Below are 26,750 nucleotides of genomic sequence, written 5' to 3'. Positions count from 1 at the left end.
CCTAACCTCAAATTGTCCTTGTCCAATCTGCCTATGAATAAGGAGGCGAGTGACGTTGATGGGGAGTTCAATAAGTTGTTGGATGGAGTGCTGAATGTGGAGTTGACGGGGCCTGGTTGTTGTACAATCCACTTTGATCGACACAAGAATGCTTCCTCCAGCAAAAGAAGTTGTTTACTGGGCGAGTGAGGCCGTTCGACCAGTTGGTGGGGGTTGACTGGTTGTGGTGAATGATGAGAACGGGGAGGAGGATGTCAAGGTGTTGTTTGTGAGGAATATTGACGGGACATGTCTGATGCTGAATATTCGGATATTTTCAGCAGATTTGGCAGTGTTATGCGGATAAATCGTTTTACTAATATTTATTCGTTCATTATGTTGACCGAAAGGCAGCAGAGAAGGCACTCGGCAAAATGGATAAGAAGTTTGTGGGCAGTCGGGAAATTGAGGTGTCCTTCGCTCGATGTCAAAACAAGAAGGAACGACGTGACAAACAGCAGTCTCGGCACTCAGGGTCTCTTTATTTCGACAATTCAATGTTTTTGGGGGGGAAATTCCAATGGTTTCTACAAGATTCCCTCATTCTTCCAAGCGGATGGATCAGTGTCGACGATTCCAATGGCCCCGATTGCGGGGATAATTCCTGACTGTTTTACTTTCCCTTCCGATCCCTACTGGATGTACGACCCTGCCACTAATGGGTCGACTGTCCCCTGATTACTCACTTTATGACTGTTACGGTGTGCCTCACCAATATGTGTATCCTCCATTCCTCGTAGTGGGGATGTGCCTGTTAATGGGGAGAGAGAGGGACTGTCGAGGAGTTGGACTCAATCCAGATGGGTGTAATGGGGAAATGGCCAATTGAGAAATAAAATCAATCTTTTGTGTAATAAATTTTGAATAAGAACAACTTTTATCCAGAAAATTTTAAGTAATTAAGCATTATTAATGTTCTTAAAGTAGAATTGGATGCCCATCTGCTTTTTTGAGTTTAATGACATTTTCCTTATAGCGCCTTATGGATGTAATCAATTGAACTTCATGTTCGTTCTCAATGTTTTTAGGAGCTCGTTTTCAATTTTAGTTAACTTAACACAATGTCTTCTTTGTCAATTGAATCATTGGATTCTACTTCAGCTTCTACTTCTTCTTCATTTTTTATATTTTCAATATCCTCAACGTCTGAAATGTATCATTTTCAGAATATTCAAATTAAGAAATTTTTCGACTTCTAAGGGATCAAAAATGTCAGTTTTTTCTACTGCAATATCTTTGAACTTCAACTACATGATTCTTTTTGAATGGGTTGCTTAAAATTCCGAAACAATTTGCAATCGTTTTTCAGACACATCTTCCCAAGCCATTTTTACGAAAATTACAGTATCCTTTAGAGTTAACTTTTTGTAGGAACTGTATACTGAAATATTTTGCTGTTCCAACAAATCAGTCAAATACATTAACTTGTGTCAAGTAAAATGTGTTTTAAATGTTTTTATTATACCCAAATCTATAGTTGAATAAGACCAGTACTATTTGGGAGGAAACAAACAATATTTTATGTTATCCAAATTTATGCTATAATAATCAATGAAACATTTATAGTCATAAGATTTAAAGCATCTTGGCATTTTAGGTTTTCGAGATCATCACAGGTTTCAATTTATGATTTCCACTCATATTTGAACATAGCATAATAGAAACACGATCTTTGAAATTTTTATATCCTTGAAATGTTTCTACAAATACTCTTCGAAGAATCAGCTTGTAGTACAATCCCGTTTCGTCCAAGTTATAAATTTGATCGGCATTATAACTCTTGATATTTCTATGAATTTTTCGATAAATAAGTCGACATCTACTGGATCATTAGTTCTCATTTCTCCATGTAACTTGGTCATTCGAAAACCATGGCCTCTTTTTGAATTTATGAAGGTATCCATTTGAGTTTTTAAAATTATCCAGTTTTATTCAGCTGCGAATAAATTAGCCTTATTTGAAATTAAAGCATCATTAAGAAAGCCACCTTAATCATAAATTAGTACAAATTACCTTTAGACTCAATCGAATCCATCCATTCAACTAACATAGCATCAAGCTGTGGGAACTTGAGTCTATGCGCATTTTTTGAAGATAGATTTTGTTTTTTACACTCTTTGAGAAAAAATCTTTTTTCAAAATAATATTATTATTGTTTTTCTGGAAATCTTCTTTTTAAACAAATGGAAAATCTATCAGCCAAATACTGACATGAAACATCTTCATTTTGATTTTTATAAGTTAAAATCTGTATTTTTGATAAAAAGTGTATTAAGTTGCTTATTAACCAAGAAGCTCCAATGCGCAAATTGCACAATTAGCAATATTTGTTAGAGCCTGTAATTCAAATTTTAATATTTATGAAGAATTTCTCGAACTGATACAAGTAAAGATATCTTTAAAAACTACTACAAATTCTCTTTGAATATGGTCAGAGGGCATCCCCTCAACCACCGGCAGTTTAGTAAAGTGCTTACAGATATTAAAATTAGTCAGCGACATTCCTTTTTATATTTGCCTAATCACTACAAAAAGAATATTTAGATTAAAAACAGCTTATCTGTATTTATAAAGATATTTTTTCAGATAAATTTATTTGTACATCAAAAGTAATTTACTTAAAAGGCAACAAATATTTGTTGCAAACTATTTCCACAAAATCCCATCGGATATTCATATTTTCCAATAAATCTATGCATTATGTATTTTGTTCCTTCTTTATCATTTCTATTCACAAGATAATATCCAGGTCCAAATATTCCGACATTTTTTATATTCGAACCAATAAAATATCTAAGTTCGTTGACATCTGAATTCTCATATTCCAACCATCCAGCATTCAGAGCCTTCATATATGTGACATTCACTTGGTTATTTGTGATCAAATATGTAGAGACATTTTTTCACAAATCTGTTCAATGGGCTTAATGTCGTTTTTTGTGGTCTGAATGCGTTATGGTGAACCAAAGTGCGATTACAGCTAAAATATAAACATACAAATTATACTACTAATATAATTGAGGAAAGTACAACGCGCTTGTTGAATGTGGTTTTAACACAAGGTTTGTAAGGCTTTCTTTGAATTAGAGCTTTGATAGATTCAAGACTAAGGCTGTGTTCTAAAGGGGCATATGTTGGTGGATTTTCGATTATTAGCTCTGTCAAGTAATTTCTGGTTTAGGACTAAGTAGTTGGCCTCTGATTGGGACAGAACGTCAAAACTGTCACTTGCAGGAGTTTCTCCTGTACGGTCATCTGTTTACGGGTTTGTTTTTGGAGTTCAATAATGGTTAACTGCATTGGAGTGGTCGCTATTACGGGTTGGTAATCAGTTTTGTGTTTTAATTCATCTATGAGTGTTATTTTTTGTAAATTTACTTTTTTTCTTTACGTTTCGAATGAGCTTTTTTTATGCCATTTGGCATTTCTTAATGACGTTGTTATTCATTTTATTTTTAAGAAAATTAATTTCCCATTTGTCATTTTTTTGATATTGCTATTTAAGTCAACAAATTTAACTTTTTCAGAAGACGAGTGACCCAAGTTGCATTAAACTTGAATAAATTAATCTTAATTATTTAGTAAATTGGTGGCAGATGACTGTGGAACTTACTTAAACCAATATAGTATGACAAAAGATCTGTACGAACCAAAGAGAGTGAACCAAGCTCTGTTAATTGTGATGCAGTCTTTTCAATGTCATCTTGGAGTTAATTTGCTAAATAATGATTAAATACAACTTAATATTCCAGATCTCGAATGCCAGGGGTGGGTTTTTCTCTGACACAGTCATAAAATATCAAATTCATAATTCACTTCCACTTTAGTCCGGAAACGTTTTATTTGTTTTATAAAACGTGCTTCGACCCAGTGCTTACCTACGGGTTCGAGGGATGGTACCCTACTAGTGAGAGAAATGGCATTATCGCTAAGAATATTGATAGAGAAAACACTACTAACGTAGAGAAAGTGGTCAGGGGGCAGCATGAAGCTCAAGAAATCGACATCGAACCTCATCCCTGTGTTATAGAACCTGTTTTTCGAACAAGACTACTATCTTTACGAGCAATTATGGATCAAGTACAAACGGATGACAAACTGGAATGGATCCATGAAGCAGTTCAAGCTATTAAATCAAAATTCGATCGAATACCGTATGGAGGATGGCCTCTTATAACAAAAGCTTTCAATGAAAAGTTCTCTTCTACCAAGTCAGTTTCTAACATAAAGATGTTATTGAAAGTCAACGGAAAAAGGCTAAAATTTCCATGGACAAATTATCTGATGCAAATGACCCAAAAACTGAAGTCTCCAATTTTAGAAAATGTTATGAGGAATTTTGTTCCCAAATTGAGAAAGTAAAATCAATCCCACGTGATTTACGAAAGCCAACAAGAAAAGTGCCTTATCAGTTACTAAAGAAGGAAATTTTAAATGGGATTAATTCAGCAATCTGGGAATTTTCCAAATCCAATTATCCAAAAAATTTAGATGACATTACAGATTTTGTATATGCGGGGCAATTAACTTATGAATACCTGACAATGTCGACTCAAAGAAAAAGCAACTGGAGTGAGCGCATTATTGAAAAACTGATTAATCTGAATAAGAAGTTGGATCAAATTAATTCATTCGACTTACAGAAAACAAACCAGAAATTTGATGATGAAATTAGAGAAATTCTTCGTGAGTACAGATACAAAAAGTCTAAGAAGGGAGAATTTGAAAGAATTTCGTCTTACATTCAGGATGAAATACAAATTTTGGAAAAAAACTCAGAATCCACGAGTCAAGAAAGGAGTTCAGAAAACAAAATTGGTGTTTTGAACTTAACAGAAGATATTTTTACAGAACTTTGAGTGGGGATAAGAAAAATGTTAAATTCGAATTTGATGAGGATGATTGTTTATCTTTTTGGAAAGAAGTATGGAAAGAACGTGAAAGGAATGAAGAAACATTTACGTTAAATAACAGATCTACTGGTGCTGAAACCACACATGCAGATTTCACTAAAGAATTCATTATCGATGAGATTAATGTATCACCAAACTGGAGAGCAGCTGGGTGTGATGGAGTATATAATTTCTTTATAAAGAAATTTACTTCGATTCATGAATTTCTGTGCAAAGAAATTATAAAGATTATAAACGGGAAATACTGTCCAGCCGAATGGTTCTATTCAGGAATTACCTATCTTATTCCTAAGAAAGAAGTTTGCAACTCTCCTAAAGACCTAAGACCGATTACATGCATGCCAAATTTATATAAACTGACTACGAAATGTGTGAACAGGAAATTATCAGACTACATCGATGCATCTCGTTAGTGATAATCAGTTGGGAACGAAAAGAATGTGTCAAGGAGCCAAAGAGCAAGCAATATTTAATCAGTCTGTCAATCAACAAAACGGAAATAATTTGGCCTCTGCATGGATCGATGTTAGAAAAGCTTTCGACACAGGGACCACGACTTTCTTTAAGATTCTTGACTCTTCTGGACTTCCAAATTGGATAAAGATTTCATCAAAAATTTGTGAAAAGATGGAAATTTAAATTGATATTTGACAAAAAAGAAATTGGAGAACTTAAATTACGAAAGGGAATCTTACAAGAAGACTGGTTATCCCCTCAGATCTTTGTGCTATTGATGGATCCGTTAAGCAGATTATTAAATGTGAAGTACCCAAAAGTGAATATGGACAACTCTGGCCAGGGATCACTTACATACTCAACAAACCATCTACTTTTCATGGATGACTTAAAAATATTCTCGAAGAAAGAAGATACGTTGATAAAAATGATGAATGATGTTAATCTTTTCTTCGAGGCTGCTGGACTAGAGAAAAATGTGGAAAAGTCAGCTACTAACGTGGAGTGCTTGGCTTCCGAGGCAAAACTACTTGATGGAATTGATAGCTACCGATACCTGGGAGTGCTCGAAGATAAAATGAGTAACATACTGAAAAGCGATGTGCTAAAATCAATCTTTGATGAGATGAAGAAAAGAATTAACAATCTGGCCACTACAAAACTTAACTCAGGGAATCTATTCAAATCCATCAATGAACATGCATTGTCTCTTTATAATTATTATATTGGACTTATGATATCGACCCAACCGAATTTGAGGTTATTGATAAAAAAATCAGAGGATTCTAATACAGAATAGATTCACCTGAAGCCGGCGAACAAAGAAAGATTATACCTACCCAGGAATCGTCTTGGAGAGGACTCGTATCTATAACTCAAAAAGCGAACGAATGCTCCTCCAATTTTTAGGAGACCTTGAAAAGAAGTCTCATTACTGTTTGAGAAGAGCGGGAATTCTGCGGGTCATGAAGTCAAAGAAAACACATATGACCACAATCGTAGAATTTATCACTCGAAAATACAAAATTGGAGACCATGGAAGTCTCAATGTGAAGGCACTGCAAGGATTACAGAATGAATACCTAATTGCAGAAATCAGGAAAAAACCTCTGCCTCTTTAATTGTTTGGAAGATACTAATGTCGATGTTACGGAGTCCTCCGCGTGGTTAACATATGGAAACATCTCTCCGAGATCAGAAGCATCCTTCTGTTTACTACAAGACCGCAATTTCCTCTTTGGAGCAGGAGAAACGAATTGCAAACATTGCAGCTCTGCGAAAAAAACTGTTGACCATCTAGCTACCAGGTGTGGGCGAATGCTAAACAGCGATTACTTACGACGGCATAATGAAGTAGTGAGATGTATTCACTTACATCTCTGCAGACAGTATGGAATAAAAAGGTCAAAAAGATTGAAGACCCATTCAGTCCAGTCTATAGTTGCAAATGAAGCAGTTGAGATCAGAGTCGATACTACTATAAATACTGACACACACGTTCATAACAACAAGCCCGACATTTTCGTGTGGGATAAAATTAAGAATACGATTACACTAATCGAAATTGGAATAACTTCGCAGCAAATTCTTAAAAAAGTAGAAGTCGAAAAATCCCACAAGTATGATCTCTTAGCAAGTGAATTGGCTTTAATCCACAAAGCAAAAGTGAATATAGTACTTATAGTATTAACGTGGGATGCCATTGTCAGTAAATCCGGGGCCCGATCTCGACTATCCTACAATGGAATATCAATGGAGTACCAAGCAAGGTCCTGGAGTACGCTCCCTTCTAGCCCGATTAAAAGTGGACATGCCCTCATCAAGGAGTCTAAACTCTCCGCGTCATCCAACACCTCGGTTCCCTGGCTACAGTGTACTGCGAAAGGACCGGACGAGATGTCTTGGTGGAGGACTATTGACATTGTCAAGGAGGGCTTGTGTTCACCGACGTTACAACATTCATCTCCTCCTGTGCCAAGACGATCCTATCCTTGAACAAATCTCCATAGAAGTTCCTCTCTCACCCTCAAGACATTTTACATTATGCAATGTATATGTCCCACCGCAAAGCTCGACGACCTCTTTTATCTCAAAATACACACCCAACTTATTGAAACTCGGCGGACTGAAGGACTTGCTGCTATGCGGCGACCTAAATGCCAAGCATTCCGCTCTGGCTCCGGTCTCAACCGGCCGACATTCGTGGCGAATATATCCTTCCGTACTCAATAAGTTGACTATCCTAAACGATCCATACGCTCATACAAGGACACCAACCCGTAGAAGAGACAGCCCAACATCCCCGGACCTGTCTCTTTGCACTCCATCCTTGGCTGGATATATCTCGTGGAATGTTCGTTATGGCTCCTCGAGCGACCATAACCCCATTGTACTGACACTTAGAGGCCTTTCTGTCCAACGCGCCGCCCTACGAAGTTCAAAAATTACTCGAAAGCTAACTGGCATGGTTCGGGCTGTATGTGGACGACTGCCTGCTCGACCTCTCTATGGAAAATTGCACGGTGGAAAGGACGGCCAAGATCCTGTCTACTATCATTCTGCAAGCCGATAAATTATTATACCTGTCGCTTCATATAAGAAGTTCATCCAAGACTATCCTCAGAAATCCTATCACTTATAAGAACGGGACGCCCTCAAGAAAAGCAAGTCCAATGACTCATACCATATCATACGTCCTTTGAATATCAAAATTTCTGAACTGATCCGCACTAATCACGGACTCAAGTGGAGTCGTCTCGTTGGACGTTTATGTCACAGAAATTCCTGCGCCACCTTTTGGAAAACGCTAAGAAGGATCAATTGCCTTATCGCCGAGGAGGACAGAGAATCTGAGGCTGTTGCCCACAATTCCTCGGAACCCGCTCGCAAACTTGCAAACAAGATTATGAAGTATTATGTATCGATCAGCCATAAAAACTTCTCTCGCACTCCACATACTGAACGGCACGGACCACGACCAGAACCGTATTCCACCTTCTTCACACCAGATGATGTTGACAAGGCTATTAAATCCCTACGTCCCAACCGTCTTGTGGCCCCGACGGGATTTGTGCTATTCACTTCAAACACCTGGGACCCCGGGCACGGACCGTACTATCAAGACTATATAACGACTCCATCAACTTACGTACGATACCTAATATATGGAAAAACTCCCTAATTACGCCAATCCTAAAGCCTGGGAAACCAAAGGATGCCCCCTCTTCATACCGCCCAATCTCAATAACTTGTATCTTATCGAAAGTACTGGAAAAGCTCGTATTAATGCGAATCTCTCCTGTCCTACAACTGCCAGAATTCCAGCACGGTTTTAGACCAGACCGTTCCACAACGACCCACTTGTGTTCTGTCTCCCATTTATCACTGAGGGCTTTAACATGGGAACACACCTACGGACGGCCTTAGTATCTATTGATATACAAAAGGCTTTTGATTCTGTCCCGAGGAAACTCCTAACGCGGAAGATATTTGATTCGAACTTACATCCGAACATCAAACTGTGGTTGGAAAATTTCTTAACTGGCCGACGCGGAAGGGTCCGTATCGACAATACTACTTCAAGATCAAGACTACTGCCCAATGGTGTCCCACAAGGCTCCCCTTATCTCCTCTCCTTTTTAACCTATTTCTACATGACCTACCCACTACTAATGACCCAGACATAATGTTCTTATCCTATGCGGACGACCTGATTATCGCTGCAAGAGATAAATCTCCTTCTGTGGCTGTCGCAATGGTCCAGTCACACCTCAACCGTGTATGTGATTGGCTATCTGCAAACATGTTGTGTGTGTCTGCATCCAAATCCCAATTCACCCTCTTTACTACTGACAGAAGATTCAAGAATGGGCTGGAACTATTCATTGGAGACAAACCTATTCCCTCTTCGCGTACCCAGAAGATCCTTGGCGTGGTTTTCGACTCCTTAATGACGTTCTCAAGTCACGTAGAGGAGGCCTAGCTAAAGGTCTGCGGAAGTGGACGTCTTGAAAGCTCTGTTAAAGAAGAGTCCCTTCCCCCTGAAAGATTGTGTCAGCAAAGTCTACCAACAAGTGATTGCCCCGACGGTTGAGTATGCCTGCTCAGCCTGGAGGTTTGCTATTGCTTGTTCGAAAGCGGAACGTTTGAACTCACTCAGAAGGAAGATTATGCTCCACACTGACACCTCAGTTGGCAGTCTTGCTTCCGAGGAGGCGACGCAGAGAATGGACAGGGTTTCCTACGTTTCTGCAAGGAACTGGGAAACCCACTCAAGGAAAAGGTGGCACATGCAGAGGAATTCGGTCGTTATAAAGAAATGCCCTCCAATTGAGTTCCTCTGCAGAAGGAAGGAAGGCTTTTCCGGATTACGGTCGGGTTCATCAGAAGATCATCATGTAAGGAAAGTACGGCTGTTGTTGGAGGCAGGGATCACCTAATTAGTTAGTTCTGACCTATTTCTCGGTGTCTTGGAGTTAATAAATAAAAAATAAATAATAATAAACAATACCAGAATGGTCTGAAAATGAGTCCCTGTAAGAGCATACATCCAAACTATTATCATGAAGAAGACTCTTGAAAGTATGTGACATCGATTATAAACATGGAATGATGTCCCAAGAGGAGGACGACGGTTTTGAAGAAAATATAACTTCCTTGATAACAACATAAATCAGAACTCGACGAAACCGACTTAATGACGGGAGCATTTGAAAAAGAGTCCTACCCCTATAATAACATTAATCGAGAGGAAGAGCGATAAATAAATATTTTATTTATTATCTAAAATAAAATATTAATTGGCAAGTCTAAAATAAAAATATAATAAATTGTATGTACTTCCAGATTTGCTTCCGTCCATCTTTAAATTTGTTTATGCAGAAAAGTTCAAAATCATATATTTTTAAGTCTCCTGAAGTCATAATCAGCATTCTAACCTGTGTACGATCTATATTATTCATTTTTAACAGCTTTTATCTTTTATATTGCTGCTTGTGACCATAAACAGTAAAAGTTTTATTCTCGTCAACGTGGAATGTGAGAACCTAACTAAAACAGTTTCAGTTCCCGTCAAGTCCCATTTAGGTATTAAACCATGAAATATTATTAGATTGGGAATCAGCAGAATATGGTATATATTTCGTTTTTTTGGCACTCAGCGAACTTTCAACACGTTCTACATATTTTTACGTCTTTCGCTGTCTCTCAGCACATTGTACAGTTTTTGTACATTTGTATGAAATATTTTACCACAAAAAAACTAGAGAAATCACAAAGATTGTGGAAAATTTGTAAATTTGTGTTTATTTTAATAACTAGCATTCCCTCTTTTCCATTTCACTCGCATTTATTTCGGTTTTGCTGCCTCGATGTGGATTCCGAGTTACCTCGAAAACTCGCCACCATCACCAAACACGAGTATCTGTGTCAAGAATTCGACGGAAGATGCTGATAATCAGTCCCTCCTTCTTTGGATTCTCTTACTTACTCTCTGGTGATTTTTTTGAATATTTTCTAGTTTTTGCGTTTTTGTGACTGCTGGGTGGTGGTTGCTGTATTTTGGTTTGCATTTAAACAAACTGATTGGATCAATAATGTCAAAAATAAATACCGAAGGACTGGTCCCAGGCTTTTACAGGACGAAATGTTTTAGAATAAATTACTTATCATTTTTAAATAGTCATTATTTTAACCAAATTATCTGTTGGCCAAATAGCAAAGTAACTGATTTTACTTGGCTGAGGTTAATTTGAAATTGTCCTAGGAAATTTCTGTTTATCTTTTTTAATTCCATTTAAGGATCTTTGGTATTTGTAAAGCTGCATAATTATTTTTATTTATGCATTCTCTTCGTTTTATTCTGAAAGTTTAACTACGTTATAAACGAACTCTCATCTCATTTATAAGACGCATCGACGTATAAGCAACGATTTTTACGATCTTCAATCCTCCAATGCTGTCACATTCAGTCTGGAGTTGATAAATTTTCCAGTAAAACCACATCCAGAACGTATCAATAAATCCTACAAATTGGTGTATTTTACTTACTAGATAACAGTCAAAAGAATCTGGCTCCATCAGTTAAGACAGTCACATAAAACTGGAAACGCTTGTATTCTTTGGATTTCTAAAGAAATAATTCGGTTTTTCGGGAAACACAAAAAATGAGAAATTCGTCAATAGAAGAATGGCTTTTTTGTATAGATCAGGCCCTGGCCAAACCCAAATCGCATCGCGGGCCACTTGTGTCCAAATGAATCCTTTCCGCGGGCCGCATATACATGTACATACTAAGGATAGATATCAAAACAACACAGATAAGAATTTTATTTAGTAAAATAGCATTCAGTCCAATTATACGTATCAATGAGAAATCTGTTTGTCTTTATCTTCACTTAATTTTTCAAATCAACTTCAAATTACTAGTTGCACATCTTAATTGGTTTTCTAAGTTTTTATCTGTTAAAGAAGATCTATATCTACTTTTACTTAAACTTTAATTTCGAAAAGAATGATTCACATACGTAAGTAGATCCAAGGAGCTTACAACTCTTTGTGAAAAATTCTAGTAATCAAATTATCCTGTCCTGTAACTCCTTGTTTAATTGATTAATTTTTTCGGTTATATCTACCAAAAAGCACAGATCTAGCATCCATTCTTCATCATTTAATTCAGTTAATGTCATTTTCTTATGCATCATAAAACTTTTGATTTCTTCTCTCAAGTCGAAAAAACGTTTTAAACATTTTTCGCGACTCAGCCATCTGACATTGAAAAATACACAAGATCACCATAGTGAGAATATAACTCGTTCAATAATTCTTTAAACTGGCGATGTTGAAGTGCATGAGAACGAATGAAGTTTATAGTCTTACAACCACACTCATAACATGTTCATAGACAACACTTGCGCGCACAAATTGTGTTGATGTATCAAGCAGTGTATTACTTAATAAATAATTTTTATGCTTCTTGACTCCATCTCATCCATTATTAGCTTACAACTCCTTTATTTCTTCCAATCATAGCCGGCGCCCCATCTGTTGTCAAATCCAGCAAGGGTCTCTAAAATTCGCTCCATTGTCGCGATAAACATTCATAACAGCTTGGAAAATATCTTCGCCCTTTGTAGTATCTTTCAAACTGACAAGGTTAAGCATTTCGTTTTCACTTGAAAAGATTCGGTAACTCCACGAATATATACTACAAGTTGAGACGTGTCTGATAGATCCGTGCATTTCGTCAAAGCCAAAGAATAACTTTGAAATATTTTATTTGATCACGCACAAGTCACCACAATTTCATTTGAATGTCATTAAACCCTGCGACATATGGTTTGACGTGACAAGCTAATGTTTAAAACTTTTTAGTTTTATCTGGCAAATGTCTTTCACGACAGCATCCAACACTCTTTTACGCGATTCTCCATCCGAAAATGATTTCATTCTCTTTGAAATTATCATTGCAACAGAGTAGCTTGCTTTAACAGTATCAGAAGAAGAGTGTATCGATGAATTTAATAGTCTTTGCTGATTCTCAATTCAGATTTAAGCGAATCCAGTTTCCTGTTTCAATTCCTTACTAAATTTCGCGTATTCGGAATGCTTGGTTCATATGTCTTCTTACATTGTACTATTTCACCACCGATACTTTCTCCTTGCAAATTAAACATGTTGGCTTGGAATTATGCATATAAAAAAGTAAATCTTCTTCCCAATGATTGAACTGAATTGCCTTTTTCTTCAAAAATTTACTTTTCTTCATATTGATAAACAGCTACAAAAAATAGATAAACGTAAATTTATTAAACTTATAAAATTATGTATTTTTTATTAAACTTAAGAAAAAGTTATCTTGAATGTATTTATAGGTTAACTACATACAAAAATTTCTCTCGCGGGCCGCACCAAACTCCATCGCGGGCCGCATGCGGCCCGCGGGCCTTGGGTTGGCCAGCCCTTTTGTATAGATCTTCTAACATATCGTAAGCTCCAGTGCCGTAAATACAATGAATCCTATTAAAATAATGGCCAAAGCGAGTGTCCAAATCTATTCTGATTTTGAAAACACAGAGACCTTTCTACATTACGAAAATTCGAAAGTTTTTTTCTCTAAAAGGAATAATTCTCTTTCTAATGCTGAGGTCGACATGGAATGACAAAATCAGGTTGTTCGTTTGAGACTTTCTCGTGCACTAAAGAAAATTAAAAAATCCTTCAGCTAATAACATAATTAGTTATTTTATTTTTTAGCAAAAAATTGTTTTCACTTTACGCCACAAGTTAAACATATATACAGTTCAGTCGGTCGTGACAAATACTTGTGTTAAATAAGAGTAGACACCACGTTTCAAACTGATAGTCAAGTTAAAAACAACATGCCAGATATTTGTGTCTTTAATAAAACAAAAAATGAGACAAATATAATCCAACTTGGGATCACATCCAAGACAACTTGAAGCAAGTCGAAGTAGAGAAATTCTACAAGTATGATGCACTTAATGGAGAATTGGCACAAATCCCTGTCTTATTGACATGGGATGGAGTTGTTACAAAGTTCTGCAAGTTTTAAATGAAAAAGTTGAGTATAGATGTTTTGACTGAGGCGTACATTCAAACAGTGACAATCGAGGAAACGTTGAAGGGCATGGTTTCCGTACACAGACATGTCATGAAGGTTGACAACCACCAAGTTGCGAAGGAAACAAATAGTCGTATTACTGGAGGAGAGTTGGGAGTGTCAGTTAACCTGAAGAGAAGTCAGTTTTCTTAACAAAATATAAAAAAGAACCAGATTAGTCAACGAAGTAGCTTTCCTGAAAAGAGAAGAAGCATTAATTAATTATACAGTGCAACATCCATTTGGGGAGGACCTCCTCACTGGGGCACATCTATTTTTGGAGCACCCCCAGATAATTTTAATTTCAGCTTCCTCTTTTTTGTTTCCGATCTGCCTCCTTTTGCCAGACTCATGGCCGGGATACAGCGTTTGTGTCCACGACAGGTTCCTCTGATGTCTCGTGGTGGCTGCTTCCATCAATAAGTCGTTCATTGATTGCATGATTCGCCGCTGTTATTTATTTATTATTTACCCCGGCCTCAATTGAAGAAGCCGGTGGCTAATAGAACGTTAGGGCAAATGTCGACGCTCCCAAAGATCCCCGATCGTGATCCGGTGTTCCGAGGAAGTGAAGGCGGGCCTGGACAAGAGAAAGGTCGTTGAGGGAAAGGAAGGGTTATTTCACCAAGACCGATTTTTAGGCGATAATCGTGTACCAGTATGGTGGCCACAGCGGAGACGAGCCAAGTTCATCGGGCTTCTTGAGAGGGAGGATTCGATCTTATTAATTGGCGGCGGAAGCGTCCCGAAGCTTGTTTATTCCAAGACATCTGATTGCCCTCGTAGCCACCAGGTCGTGAATCCCTTCTGGTTAATGTCCGGAGGATCGTATAAGCTTGCGGACTTTGTCCGCGAGGGTCGGAACTATTTCTGTTGTTAGTGGAGTGCCAGAGGAAGTAGCCAGGGTGATTTAGGGTTCGGCATTGTCAAGAAATTGCAGCCCGAGCATTTCAAATGGTCACTGATGGAAGGATTTTCGATTCCCAATGTAGGTGGTCGGTAGGTGTCGTTTGACAGCGGTAATAATTTGTAATGCTGAGTTTTGAGTTCTCTGAAGTTTTTCAAGGTTTGGATTAGATAAGCAGGAACCCCAAGCAGGGATGGCGTAGTTCATAGTTGTTCTATAAACTGCTTGTATACATTAGACTTTCCTTATCCTGCCCAAATGAAGTCCCCGCAATAGCTCGGAGCACATTGAGTTTTTTCTGGGATTTTCCACAGATATTAAACATGTTTCGAGAAGGACAAACAGCAATCAATATCCACCCAAGATTTGGGGGATTTTTCAACTGGGAGTGGAGTGTTGTCAGGAATATAGGCTCTAAGTGAACTGACGGCGGTCAGTTGTGAATAGCGTAACAGATATTTGAAGGAGAGGTTGAAAGAAGATTGCATTTCAGCCAGGACGAAAGATGTTCATGTGTTCCTGCAGAAATCCAGAAGCGGTGATTATGTTTTGGTGGCGGGAGGCAAATTTAATAATGGATAATGCTACATGCCATTCTTTATTGAAATACTCAAATGTTAAATTGTTTTTTCTTCCAAAAAACACAACATCGTTGATTCAACCTCTAGACATGGGTATAATAAAATGTTTTAAAGTATATTACACAAACTTTTTAATGGACTTTATGTTCGATTTGAAAGAAGATACAACAATTAATCCTAAATCTTTGAAAAATATAGATATGCGACAGATTATGGTACTTGTTAGAAAAGCGTGGATGGAAGTTAAAGAAACAACAATAATTAATTGTTGGAAGAAAATTGAGGAAAATAGAGAAGAATTAGTTGAAGATAAAAATTGCGGGGAAAAAGTCCTGGAAGAAATAATAACCGAAGTAATATCTGAAAAAAATGAAGATCTAGTCAAAAGTCGCGAATTTTATAATGGAACTAGGATAGAGGACAAAACAACGATATTAGAAACGTATGAAATGATGGATAAGTTGGAAAATGTAGCGCAAAATACATCTTTGAGACACTCCAAAAATATTACGAGTTTAGATTTCAACTTGGAAAAAATTTAAGAAATAAGAAAAATTCGAAATTGACTGATTATTTTAAAAAAATGTTTTAAAAATAATGATTTATTTTAATCAAAATCAAATTAAAAAACAAAATAGAAATCTATCAAACTATAGAGCAAAAAAGCACAACTTATTGTTTTATCGGCATATAAACACTTTGAGAGATGTGAAAGAGTTCTTTGTTCGCAAAGTAAACCAAAATTTAAGTTAAATAAACTATAATTCAATAGTTTGAACCAGACCCCTGTTTGGAAGGGCACCCCCGCTTTTTGGGGCACTTTGGTACCCCACCCCGGGGTTAGACTGTATAATCTAAATCTGTCAAAAAATTAAAAATAAAAAGTTTTCGCAAAGGAATTAAAAATGTATTCATATAGCTAAATTAGGATTATACCGACAATTTTATTCTGCAGTAATTCTTAAGATCAAAGGAAATTCTTGATGGTTACTTTGACAAAAATATTAATCAAACAAAAATAATTAAAACAGGTGATTCGAATTAGTTAATTTTTTTCTCGGAGAATCTATCAACGAAGTAAATTGCATACACGAGTTATTAAAAAATTTGTTTTTGTTGGGAAATGAGTTCTAAACGAGTTGTTTTAGATAAATTTCTACAATATCTTTTGACGGGATTGTCACAAATAATGAAAAACGGATTTTTTAACACTCTTTTAAACCCCATCATTGTTAAATTAGTCAAGAACAGTCAGTTTATCGACCAAAAAGATAGTGTTGAGTATATGTGCGATGTCAAAGTAATAATCTATCCCAAATTGTTGAAAATAAGCAAATAATAAGAGTTGTTATTTGCCACAAACAAGAATTGTTGACTAACAACAAAAAAGCCATCTGCTGACCTGGTCTCTAAAGCCAGGCTGATAAAATGTCTCCTGGAAGAATTTTGCAAAAAAAGTACTGCCTCATATTCGCCTGATCTTGCTGCTCTCATTTGTTCCTAATTCTCAAAATAGTTTAAATAATTGTTAATTTGGTTTAAAAAAACTGTTAGAAATTAAATTAGAAGTAATGTTAGAAAATTAGTTTCAGTCAGAATCCTCCAAGTTTTGCGTATTCTAAATCAATATTGGCGCTTATTTCATTGTATATTCTTTTCTCTGACATCAGTTCTTCTATAAATATATTAGAGTGAAATAAAAATAGTGTTGTTAAATGATCCAGGGAATGGTTAGAGACCAATAATAATGGATATTAGTTAAATGGAATTCATGTCATTGCATTCATCACCAGATGTATCAAATGAGATTGTATCAATTTCATTTTCCAGCAAACCTGAGCAAATATTGAGAAAAACAGACTTTCCGCCATTTTTAGAATAAATTCCATTTGTTGCATGCGATTTAAATATTCTTCATTGGATTTGGTCGCCTATGTGAGTGTGTTAGCGGGGAATGTCAGTAAATAGGTAAAGGAGCAACTTTCTAGCCTATCGATGTCTTGCTGACACTTATTAAACATCCTATCGAACTCTGCTGCCCTTTCTCGCTCTTAAATTCAAATAAACTCGACAAATTATGCCGCATAGCAAAGCTGCACATTACCTCATACAAATCTTCTCTCAGTTTCTTAATTGTAGCCTCGTATTCTTCTACCTAGTTATATGCCTACAATAAATATGTCAGTTTAATTAATTAAAGTTAGCACCAGGGACCTAGTGGGAATAAGAAAGGAAGGATTGTTAGCTCGGTACCTCAAGAGAGCTAATCTCAAGAGATTTGAGATTGTTTAAAACAACTTTTAGCTCATCTTCTAACTGGATAATCTAACTACATAAATATAAATAAAACTGGTTTTAATACACCGGGAACCGCAGCGACAGATTAAGACTAACCTCATTTGAGTGAGCTTCCAATGTTTTTATTCTGAATTCGACGTTCGAATGTTTGTTTGTAGCTATCGTCAGTTGTCTAAATCAGTTCCAATGAACTGACTTTTTATATTCATTTGCCTGTTCTTCGAATTTATCACAAGATAATTCCAAGTTTTTGTTTGTTCTTAGAACCTAATCGCCAGTATTAGCCGCATGCATCACCACTGCTACACTTTGCCCACGCAGCGGGTCCCGGACTAAAATACCTCTCAGCCAATTCGAGACGAGCCATTGTCCTCTCCAAGTCTATTTCAGTGACCATCAACTTCCTGCTGGTCTATTTATCAGTTACGTGTTATTTTTACTCGGTTGTATTTATGGTCGCTATCGTCTGCTGTCATTTTATATCGGCCAATTGTTTTTCCAGTAGGTAAATTCGCTCTTCGTCTTTGTTGGACTTGTTTCGAAGACTTTGCGGATTCTAAAACGCATTTATTGCGGGCAAAGTGTTAGCAGTGGTGGTTGAAAGGAAAAATTAGCTAACACTGTCTAATTCGTCCTTCATTGTTCCCTGTTCATTTTTAATTCTGTTCAATTCTTTTTTCAAGTCATCATTAGCATCTTTCAAGGCCTCATTTTTACGTTCCAGCACTTTCCGTTGACTTTAATTGTTAGTGGTAGTTGATAGGTCGGGTAAATACCGGTCACTTTCGTCGAATTTTTCAATCTATTCTCACTATGCTCTTGTCTCATTTTCGATACTCTGCTCTTGGCAAATAAACTTGAAATTGACTAAAAACTATAAATATAAAGAAAGTTTATTGTGCAGTTTTTTCTCAAACTTTTTCAAGTGCTCGGAAAATGAGGTTTTCTAGAGTACTGTGAAACCGAATGGGCAGACTTAAAATATGTCAAGCCATTTTGTGATCGATAAACCGGGTAAAGAATTTATAATTAAAAATAAGTTTAGTTATTTAGTTAGTCATAATGAAGTTGTGCGCTGTTTGCATCTTTATTTTTGTCGTCTTTATGGATTGAAGAATCAGAAAAGGTTGAAGACACACTCGGTGCAGGAGGTTATATCGAATGAAAGAGTTGAGATACGGGTGGACACTCGAATCGAGACTGATTCTACCGTTCGTTATAACAAACCTGATATATTGGTATATGATAAAAAGAGAACGTAATTTGGAATGTGGAAGTGGGAGTTACTTCTCAAGATAATTTACAGCGAGTAGAACTTGAAAAGTTAAGAAAATATGATTTACTCGCTAATGAATTATCCCTGATTCACAAGGCCAAAGTGAATATAATTCCTGTTGTTCTTACATGGGATGGCATTGTGTCTAAATATTTTAAAAAATATTTGGACTTGATCAGAGTGAGGGAACATCTGATTGCTTATATGCAATCAATTGTGCTTAAGCGTACGATGGAGAGCATTGTGATGGACTTTCGGAGAGGTCTTACGCAAATGGACTATGAAGCCCGGGTTGAGGAGGTACTCTCAAAATACGAGGAAGCTAACGGGATCGGTGACCGAGAGATCGCGGTGCGTCGACTTGTCGAGGATGCCTACCATGTTCCTTTTCTGGATGGATCGAAAAGACTTAAAACTGACGGAAGTGTGGGCCCTGGGATGATAGATCGGGAAGATAGTGGAGCTCGTAGAGTGGACTCCGAAGGCTGAAGGGTATTTTAATACTATTTTATTAGGAATTATGTTATTTAGTTAGTTAGTTACCCCGGCTTCTCTAGCATGTAGGAAGCCGGCTGCAATCAGGTAGCGGACAGCGGCGATCGGGCGCTCCCAGAGATTCCGAATCCCAATAGGTGGCGACTGGTGAGGCATAAGTTTAATTATCAAAGACATTTTCCGTAAAAAATAGATATGCCAATAAAAGTAAACTAATAATTTTTTAATTCGAATTATTTAAATTTTTATGAAACATTAATTACATAAATAAAAAGCTAAGAACACGTACTTGCTTAGTTTGTTGCTCTCTTTTTGTCTTCTTTCTGTTTAATTTATTTATGATGAAAATCTATAATTTATATATGTATTTTATATGCTTATCAAACTATTCATTATTTTAATGTTTGTTTTTCTTTCAAGACTTTCGTCATTTAGTATGGATTGTTTTGAAAGTATTTGTATTTTAATATAAGCATTATTAATAATGGATTTTGATTTTTGCATTTTCTATTTGAGAGTGTATTTTCTTATTTTCTATTCTTTTTTATCAATACAACTTCTTCAGTTTAGTTTGAAGCCCCACTTTTTTGTGAATTTTTTAAAACTATTCTGACCGGTCGAAAATGAGATATGGTTAAATACGAGCCGTTAAAAAACTTGATACTCAATATACCGATTCAAAAATCTAATTGACAAAAAGGCAAACGTGTCGAACTAATAATATACGATGGGTTTTATTTTCGCAAAGAGATACCGGACATAAAATTAAGGGCCAGTAGTAGGCCTTACACATGAAGTTCTCCATGGCTATTTCCTTCTCTTGTTTGGAAACTTTTGGAACTGGCTTTCGACCAGGTCACCAATCATTGGAAAAGTTTTGTGCCAGCTCGATATTTTCTCTCTGATTTGCGCCAAAGCCCACCTTGAGCGCTAATCTCCTCGTTTTTTAGTAGCTTTATAATTTTTGCCTTATAATGGGACAAGATCCACCCTTCCAGCCCATATATCAGCACATGAAGAATTACTACGCGGAAAACGAATATCACTATCTCCGGAAGTAGGAGAAATTTGACAAGGAACGTGATCATTTATGTTATTTGAAATTGCTTTTAAGCTACTGTCAACATACACTCTTCTGACAACTATTGACGATGTTAAAAATAGGAATTTCATTTTCCATACTCTTTTTCCTACCATTTTTCTTTCGGCATTGTCTGAATTTGAAATTGCTTTCGTTCTTGTAGTTCCATTTGATGTCCAAAATCAGTCGTTTTTGTTTGTGTTTCTTCATTCCATGAATCAATTTGCTGAAATATTTGGTTCTCAATCTTTATTTTTATCGCCTCTTTGGAATTCTTTTTGCCCTTCCAATTTTTATATCTTTATTTTTATCGCCTCTTTGGAATTCTTTTTGCCCTTCCAATTTTTATATCACCCCCTTATGGATGACATTTCTACAATCGAATGGGCATTACCTATAATTTAAAATAATAATGCAACCAGTTTTTGTAAATTATCTCTGCAACTTTATATGAATATAATTCAGAGACATTTTTAGATATATTTTTATTAAAGATTGACGGTAAGGTGTTTTTATTTTCAAAATTGGAAAAAAGTACAAGATTGTTGCATTCCTCGTCGAAAGAAACTGCCCGAGACTTAATTGTGGACTAGATTCCCTTCCCGGGATTAGTCGTCTCGTGCTTGTTTCCAAGGAAGAGAGGTGCAAAGAGGAAGATACGGAACTACGGGAGGTCTTCTTCGGAAGTGAGAGTGCTTCTGAGATAATTTGTTCTGAGATAATCTTAACAATCTGTTTTTATATTCCAAGATCTTAATTTTTTCTTCCAGCACTTTCTTTTGTCTTTAATTATTAGTGGTAGTTAATAGGTTACCTGTCACTTTCGCAGAATTTTTCATAGTTTGGCATTCAACAAAAATTTCAATTTGTTAATAGAATTTAAAATATTTCCAATCTATGTTATCCTCACAGAAAATAATACTTATAAATTAAATTACTTAATAAATAATAATTAATCCAAAAAATGGCCTCACTTAATTCTTTTAATGCATTATTAAGTTTGAGCTGAAACTTATTTCGGGGTTAGCTGCCTCGATGTGGATTCCGATTTACCTCGAACTTGCCACCATCAGCAAACACGAGTATCTGTGTCAAGAATTCGACGGAAGATGCCTGATTATCAGTCCTCCTTCTCTGAATTCCTTTACTTACTCTCTGGTGATTTGTTTTGGGTATTTTCTAGTTGATTTGTTTTTGGTATTTTAACCTGTTGGCCTTGACAGAGGAGATGGAAAACGTCCTGATGGGGTCATAATTTTTCCATTTGAAGAGGGGAAAGCTATAGTCTGGAACACAACTTATATCGACACTCTCTGCCCGTCTAACATTGCTGGGAGTGCAGTGGACAGACTGTTTGTTGCGGAAAAAACGATGAGGGCAAATGAGAGAAAATACGAAGCGCTGCGCGACCGATTCGCGTTCTATCCGATTGTGGTCAAGACAACAAGAGGAATAAGTTGGAAATCGCTTCGCTTCCTAAAGAAACTTGGACGCTTAGCTACGACACACGTGTGACCCGGTGGCTTCTCCAGTTGATCTCTGTTGCGATTGTGAGAGGCAACGAAGCCTCGATAATGTCGGCGGGGTCCACTTCGGATGGATGACTGTGTTAACTTTTAACTATATCTGTTTTTGTTATAAAAATAAAATTATTAAACTGTGGATAAATTTAAAGGAAATGCCAAACCTCCATTTTTGGGTAAATCTCTGTTTTGGGGGAATTTTTTTAAATAGGTGCTCAAATAGAGGTCATAATGTAATTACAAATTTATAATATTGATTTGAACAAAAAATAGAATGTGACTATATTGTCAAGAATAACAATCTTTTATCCTATCATTATTTCAGAAATAGTTTTCTAATAAAATTGACTGTAAGCTCAATATTCTTTCTAAATATACAGTAAAACCTCTGGTGCTCGCCATTTTCGGGACCAAAGAAAAAATGGCGAGCAATAGAATTTGGCGAGCAATAGAAATAATCAATAAATTTTTTGACTTTGAAATTTTGAAAACATCTCGGTTTTCGATACTTTCCTTTCATAAGTGAGCCCTCCAAGTCATATTTGAGCAAAGAAACAAAGAGAATCGAAAGAAATTAAAAAGAAAAAATTAACTAAAAAAATCATTAATAGTTTTTTTTAATTCAGCCATAATTCTAATAACGGTGTCGATTAGTTCCAACGGATGTTTATCAAAATTTTCATTTTGATAAAAGAATGACTATTCTTTTCAACATTTTCAAAGCCTCTTTTGAATTCACATGAGATTCGTCATTATGAGTATCTTCATCGTCATATTTTTGTGGGAAAGAATCTCCAGCAATATTAAGGTAATCTTCAATTTCATCTATTTCGGTAAATTCATGATTAATAAAATCATCTTTATCCACCGGGTCCAATATTTTCAAGATATTTACCATTTGATCATAATTATCAATTTCAACGGTTGGTCTTTCGAGTTGATTTTCACATTCGATCCATTTTGAATGTCCGAAACAATTTGTACTTGTTTTGGTCGTTACTTTTTTCCAGGCAAAATATGTAAAAAGAAGACCGTCTTTTAAGGTTAATTTTGTATGAGCTTCCAGTGGATTTTCTCCATTTTCAATTTTTTCTAACATAAACTCAAATTTAAGTTTATTAAAATGTCCTTTGAAGGATCTAATGATTCCTTGATCCATTGGTTGTAGAATTGTTGTAGTCTTCGAAGGTAGGTAAAGAACTTCAATTGACTCTAAATCAGCGTAAAGTTTATGGGATGAGCATCGATCCACAACTAAAAGAATTTTTCGTTTTTTTAGATGCCTATCCCATGTTAAAAGCCATTCGTTAAAAATTTTACTTGTCATCCATGCTTTTGGTGAATGACAGTAATCGACAAAATTTTCGACTTTAAATTTTTTAAAGCAGCGAGGTTTCTAGAACTTTCCAATCATAAGTGGAATTTTTGTCTGTCCCAGTTATATTTGAGCATAGCAACAAAGAAAATCTAAAAAAATAAATTAAAATTAAACCGTTCTTTAAGGATTTTATGTCCATATCGAACCTTCTGACAAACACTTTTTGAAGGGATAGATTTGTAAAAAAATCCCAGTTTCATCAGCGTTATAAATGTTTGCAGTATTATATTGTTAAATCTTTGCAGAGATCAAAGAAGTAAATGCATCAATTTCTTGTTTCTGATCAACTGCAGTAGATCCTGATTCTCCATGTAAAGTCCTCAATTTTAAGTTGTTCCGTATCTTGAACTTGCTTAGCCATCCATTACTGGCTTTAAACTCTTTAATTCCATAAATATTAGCAATGTTCTTTGCTTTCAACAAAATTGAATTATCGTCCAGAAACTGCCTTCTAAGCTCAATGTATTCCATCCAAGTTAATAGTTCGGTGTCAATAACAGAATAAGTTAAGTTAGATAATCTCTTCTAATTGGAGAAAATAGGATCAGTAAACATTATTTTCTCTTTTCCAAGTCTAAAATCGTTTACAGCCCTGCGAGATATTTATTTCTTCAAAAACAGAAGAAAAAATGTAAGCTATACGGTCCATCGTGAGACTTTTGATCTCCTCCATGTACGCAATAATGCGACGTTTTTCATTAAAAGACAATCTTGTGCTCTTACACATGTTGAATTTAGCATGGTTGAAATATTTTATATAAAAAATAATTTAACCAAAAAAAATATTTTTAAAAATCAATGGCGAGATTTAGAAAATGGCGAGCAATAGAATATTTATCAAAATTTACTAGAAATTTTTAATTTTTTGGAAAATATTTGGCGAGCAATAGAGGTGGCGAGTAACAGAGGTGGCGAGCACCAGAGGTTTTACTGTAGTCAACTGATCTGACGGAAATATTTGAATAACCACATGCAGATATGTGTGAAATGATGACCACAATAAATAGCCAATCTATCAATGGCAGATGAAACCAAAAAAGATTATCAATTGATTGAAAAACATTAAAAAATTCCATTGGAAAAGTACTGATAACTGTCATACAAACGAGTAGTGATCGAGCGCAAGGATGAATTAACCATCTCCTCAGTGAACCTCTCCAACTGGTCTTCCTTCCACGAGACATGAAACCTCTCTCTGACGGACTGAATAGAACATGTGCTGTTCTTAAAACAGGGGAGAGTAGGATTCCCAACTTGCATTATCTCCATCAATGTGATAATCCTCTCCACGTGCTTCCTGGCTGCCACAAGTCCCTGGAAAATGAGACTCTTGAAGAATCTGAACATATCCGACTCGAGCCCTCCCATCACCTCCACAAACTCGTCAGTCAACTTGAAGGGCGACACCTCAAACCCCAAATTCCTCCCAGGAGAAGAGGACATTACAAATGCAAAGTCAATATGCAGCATATGACCCTCTGCGTCCAGAAGAATGTTCCCGTTGTGCCTGTCCTTGACTTGCAGGAGATAACACACCACACAATAGCCCGCACAACTCCTCACAAAGTTCTCCCTCGCACATAAATATTTCTCAGACGTCTCCAACCCGAACTGTTCCACAAAATACTGATTGAGTCGGGGAAATCCTCGCTTTTTGATTTGATGGAGTGAGGCAGTGTCGGGGATATACTCAATCAGTCCCCGAAGTGACCCAGTCACATAAACACGAACAGGACGAACCCACAACCTCACATTCTCGACCTCCCAACTCTCCTGGAGTAGTCCAATCACCTCTAATATCACAATCCACCCAACCTGAGATATCATCACTTCCTGTCTCAAATCATCCCCCCGTTTGACGATGACTGGCCACAAACTCCAATTGGGCAGGTCTCCGAACAAAGATGTCGCCCGTATTCTCGCCTTCTTCACATTCCAACACTCGGGGGCCATCGCCGTGGAATCCTTGGAGGAAGACACACTCAGCGGAGTCACGGAATGCTGTAATCGGTGGCGAATAGAGGCGGCAGACACACGCTGACAATAGACCGAGTTGGACTGGAGATTGGACTCGGACTTTGAGTAGGTGGAGATGGTAGCCTCTGCCTGACGCTGCAGTGCCTCCACATATACGAGGAAGGGGGCATTGGGCTTGGAATTGAGAATGACTGTCTCATTCTCACAAATATTCAGAATGACGTGTTCTGTGGAAAAGGGAAGCCACACAGGCGCAGGCAGACTCGAATTGAGACATTTGAGTTGGTTGACAAGCACATTCAGTCTTTCATGGAAAAGACACTGCTCACATCCAAGGGCAGTCAACTGCGAGAGAAATGCGACTTGTGGACGAATCAAGTTGATTTGACAGCGACAGTGTGATGTCCCTCTCCCATATTCGACCTCCCCTCGAGCAAATGCGTCCACCCACTGAGACTTGGTGACCGGACATCGACAGCCCGAATCAAACCCTCCTCTCTCCCTATCAGAATATGTCCTCCTGTGACTCTTCTTTGCCTTCCATAAATATCTCTCCAAAGGACGACATGTCGCGTCATACCCAACAGAAAGAGCCTTCAACATGAGCGAGCACGAGACTGCAAATCTTACCGAAGACCGACAACGAGTGAGGAGATATTCCTCGAGGAACCCCCCATCGTAGTTAGTCACGTGCATGCTCAACAGCTGTGCCAAATACTCCTCACTTTGGGGAAACTCCTGAAGCTTCAAAGCCAGTTGTTGGCGGACTGATTTTTGTTTGCATTTGAATAAATGGCCGAGGAGATTCACGACGTCCCAGGAGGTGGAGAGGCCCTCAAAGAGCTCCTCTCCCTTCACTGACTCAGCTTCCCTTGTCGTTTCCGCTGGTAGTTCTGCCAGTGGAGAATCAGTTGGTCTTCTATGTTCTGGGCTACCTCGCATCGAGCTATTCTTTCGCGGAATTGGGGGTCTTGAAGTAAGTCGAGGAAATATAGTGATGTGGGATATCTGGGCTTAGTCACGTGACATACTTTATGAAATATGAATATTTGGGTTGCTTCCAGTACTGTAGGTAAGATAAATAGTTTATAAAGCAGGTGTCTTGAAAATATCCTTTTTGGGCAATTACTACACGTTGGAAATAGATTTTGTACAATTTAAATATTTAGGACTTGAAAGGCACTGCACGAACTCTAATTCAGCACG

The 26,750-nt window shown here is 36.9% G+C and overlaps 1 protein-coding gene across 1 annotated transcript; it reads right to left on the bottom strand.

Annotated features, from left to right (window-relative positions):
• Positions 1-23,798: 23,798 nt before the first annotated feature.
• LOC115228716 (phosphatidylinositol 4-kinase beta-like) lies at positions 23,799-26,486 on the bottom strand. Its single transcript, XM_029799239.1, has 2 exons — positions 24,768-26,486; positions 23,799-24,092 (listed from the first exon to the last, which is right to left on the bottom strand). Exons 1-2 carry the CDS (start codon positions 26,484-26,486, stop codon positions 23,799-23,801), a joined length of 2,013 nt encoding a protein of 670 aa, XP_029655099.1.
• Positions 26,487-26,750: the final 264 nt, after the last annotated feature.

This window comes from Octopus sinensis, unplaced genomic scaffold (assembly GCF_006345805.1).
Source record: "Octopus sinensis unplaced genomic scaffold, ASM634580v1 Contig10964, whole genome shotgun sequence".
Lineage (NCBI taxonomy): Eukaryota > Metazoa > Mollusca > Cephalopoda > Octopoda > Octopodidae > Octopus > Octopus sinensis.
The sequence above is the reverse complement of the archived record's forward strand: the minus strand, read 5'-3'. Positions and strand labels throughout refer to the sequence as shown.

Coding starts and splice junctions, on each gene's coding strand:
- LOC115228716 (XM_029799239.1), bottom strand. CDS start 26,486: ATGCGAGGTAGCCCAGAACATAGAAGACCAACTGATTCTCCACTGGCA. Junction 24,093..24,767: donor GCACATGTTCTATTCAGTCC/GTCAGAGAGAGG, acceptor TTCTCCAATTAG/AAGAGATTATCTAACTTAAC.